The 3,087-nt window shown below is 59.0% G+C and overlaps 2 protein-coding genes across 2 annotated transcripts in view; one reads left to right on the forward strand and one right to left on the reverse strand.

The window, feature by feature from the left end:
• Nucleotides 1-742, reverse strand: part of SNX17 (sorting nexin 17) — a gene marked incomplete at its 5' end in the record, with an annotated part of 8,664 nt that extends 7,922 nt beyond the window's left edge. The window contains 3 exons of the mRNA XM_010001766.1: nucleotides 59-123; nucleotides 452-569; nucleotides 656-742. Coding sequence (XP_010000068.1) covers nucleotides 59-123; nucleotides 452-569; nucleotides 656-742 — 270 coding nt within the window. The remainder of the gene's footprint in view (nucleotides 1-58; nucleotides 124-451; nucleotides 570-655) is intronic.
• Nucleotides 743-1,824: 1,082 nt separating this feature from the next.
• EIF2B4 (eukaryotic translation initiation factor 2B, subunit 4 delta, 67kDa) overlaps nucleotides 1,825-3,087 on the forward strand; it is an 8,152-nt gene continuing 6,889 nt past the window's right edge. The window contains exon 1 of the mRNA XM_010001768.1: nucleotides 1,825-1,837. Coding sequence (XP_010000070.1) covers nucleotides 1,825-1,837 — 13 coding nt within the window. The remainder of the gene's footprint in view (nucleotides 1,838-3,087) is intronic.

Here is a 3,087-nt window from a genome sequence, read left to right on the forward strand (position 1 = left end):
GCGCCACCCCCCCCAGCAGCCCCCCCACCACATCCAGCAGCTCCTGCCCCCCCCTCACCTGCTGGGCCTTGCGCAAGAAGCTGTTGAAGGTCTCACTGCCTCCCAGCGTCGGGTCCTGCCGCACTGCGGGTGGAAGGTGAACAGGAAAGCAGCCACGAGGTGGGAAGGGACAGGGACCCACCCCAACACCCATCTGCCCTGCAAGCCCCTCAGAGCCTGCAGCTGAAGCATGTGCAGCAGGCAGAGCCATGGCTGGAGGCAACAGCGAGTCTCCAGCTCTACCAGCGCAGGGAAGGGGCTGGGGCAGGGGAGCTGGCAAGGCCAGCTAAGACCAGAGCAGGACTGGGAGCTCCAAGATGGGCCCTAGCAAAGGGGGCAGTGCCACAGTGCCCAGAGCAATGGAGCCAGGGCAGCTGGCCTGGAGCCACAGCACGGGGCAGACCCAGCTTACCAGCCTGCATGTACTTCTCCAGCTGTTCCCGCCGCTGCTCCACCTCTGCCGGGGTGAGGGTGAAGATCTTCTTTGGGGGAAAGGCTGGGACCACATTAGCGCCATACTCTTTCCTTAACTGGGAAGAGAGCAGAGTGGTGCGGGAGCCACCAGGGAGGTGGTGGGTGCTCTGCCCCCACCCCAGGGCTGGGGACAGCTCCCTACCTGCTCGTGCAGCCCCAGGAGCTGGCTGTAGCGCACTCGGCAGTGCAACACCCCGTTCACGTGGATGTTGTAGGCCTGCAGGGAGAGACATCAGTCACATCCCAGTGCTGGGGATGGAAGGCCCTGGGGGCCAGACCAGACAGGGGGAAACAGATCAGCCTAGGGGAGCCCCAACAGGGCACAGCCATGGCCACCAGCAGGGCCAGGGCTTGGAGGGGCTGCTGGCAGCACTCAAGGGCAATACATCAGCAAGGACTGATCCAGCAATCCAGCTTGTTTAAGCACTAGTGTCTCCAGCAGAACCAGGGCAGGGATTGTCTCCCTGTGTTTGGCACTGGTGAGGCCACATCTCAAATCCTGGGGTCAGTTTTGGGCCCCTCACAAGAAGGATATTGAGAGGCTGGATCTTGTCCAGAGAATGGCAATGGAGCTGGGGAAGGGTCTGAAGCACAAGTGTGATGAGGAGCAGCTGAGGAAACTGGGGATGTTCAGCCTGGAGAAAAGGAGGCTAAGGGGAGATCTTGCTCTCAACTCCCTGAAAGGATGTTGGAGCCAGGGGGGTCAGTCTCTTCTCCCAAGGAAGAAGAAACTGGACAAGAGGAAAGAGCTTCAAGTTGTGCCAGGGGAGATTTCGATTGGCTGTTGGGAACAATTTCTTCCTGGAAAAGGGTTGTCAGGCCCCAGCACAGGCTGCCCAGGGTAGTGGTGGCATCCCTATCCCTGGAGGGATCTCAAAGCCGTAGAGATGTGGTGCTGAGGGACATGGTTTAATGGTGGCCTTGGCAGTGCTGGGTTAATATCTGGATTTGATGATCTTAAAGGTCTTTTCCAACCATAACAACTCCATGATTCTGTAACTTGCACACATAAGTACAACAGCACCGAAGGGTTCCTCTGTGCTGTCCCTCTGAAGACGTGTCAGTGACGTTGCAGTCCTGAAGGCCAGTGGATCTCATCAAAACTGCTCAGGAGGTACAAGTGCATACAACGGATGTGACTGATGGGCACCAGGAAGGTGTAACCCTGCAGCTGCCCAGCCAAAGGGAGAGTACAGAGCCACACTGCAGCCCCGTGGACATGAGCATCCCCAAATCAGTGGCAAGGACACCCCTCCCCTCTACTTGCAGCAAAGAGAGCTGGTGGTCTGTGCTTCCTGGGGCCACCACAACATGCCCCAGCACTGTGAGGGCACTGGTTACTTGAAAGTGTAAGGGTTGCTGATTGACATCCCAGCAGGATGGGCTCCTCAAGATGAGAAGAGGCTGGGACCCTTCTGGGACAGCTCTGCAGCCCAGGAGATGGCAGTCCTCCAGGCAGGCAACTCCTGTGGCTCGAAGCTCCAGGCATCCTCCTGGCCCAGAGCAGGGCTGCTTGGGGCTGGTGGAGGCATCTGCCCAGGCCACACTGGCCCAGCACATGCTGGAGCTCACTCCGCCTTCTCACACCATCTCACAAGCCAAAGGGTTGGAAGCTGCCCAGGGTCCCTGCAGAGGGACCAGGATGGATGCTGGGTGGTCCAGGCAGCACCCCTGGCTGCCCAGGCACAGCTCAGGAAACCTGGGGTCTGTGGCTCCCTGACCCCAGGGAGGGCTCTCCAGGCAGTCACCAGCTCCTGCCCAGTCCCAGAGCTCCCCCCTGACACTGGAGACAAGGCCCCCCTGGCCCAAGGAGCTATCACAGCACCTGAGGACAAAGAGCACTGGGCTGAAGGTACCTCAGGCGCTTGCTCTGGGCCTCGTGTGACTGCAGCTGCCTGGGGATCACCAGGTCCCTCCACAGTCACAGAGTGGTGGGGGTTGGGAGGGGCCTCTGGAGATCATCTAGTCCAACCCCTTGCTCAAGCAGGGTCACATACAGCTGGTGGCACAGGGTCGTGTCCAGATGGGTTTTGAGTAGCTCCAGAGGAGATTCCACAGCAACCACAGGCAGCCTGTTCCAGTGCTCTGTTATCATCAAAGTCAGCAAGTTTTTCTTCATGTTCAGATGGAACTTCCTGTGTTGCTCATTGTGCCCACTGTCACTGGGCACCACTGGAAAGTCTGGTCCCATCCTCCTGACACCCACCCTTTGGATGTTTATAAGCATTTACAAGATCCCCTCTCAGTCTTCTCCAGGCTGAGCAGACCCAGGTATCTCAGCCTTCCCTGGTGTTCCAGTCCCCTCACCATCCTCACAGCCCTCTGCTAGACTCTCTCATCATTCCATTTTTTGTACAGGGGGGCCCAGAACCGGATACAGAACTCCAGGTGTGGCCTCATCAGAGTAGAGGGGACAGATCACCTTCCCACAACTCACGGCTGCCATCCGTGTCTGCCTTCTGCTCCCAACGGGACGAGGGGGATCCCCCAGAGGGGTCTCAGCAAAGGGGGCAGGCGAGGGGTCCCCAGGGCAGCAGGCAGGGAGAAGCAGGTTGCCATTAGCAGCAGGGAGCA

This window comes from Chaetura pelagica, unplaced genomic scaffold (assembly GCF_000747805.2).
Source record: "Chaetura pelagica isolate M959 unplaced genomic scaffold, ChaPel_1.0 scaffold307, whole genome shotgun sequence".
Taxonomy (NCBI): domain Eukaryota; kingdom Metazoa; phylum Chordata; class Aves; order Apodiformes; family Apodidae; genus Chaetura; species Chaetura pelagica.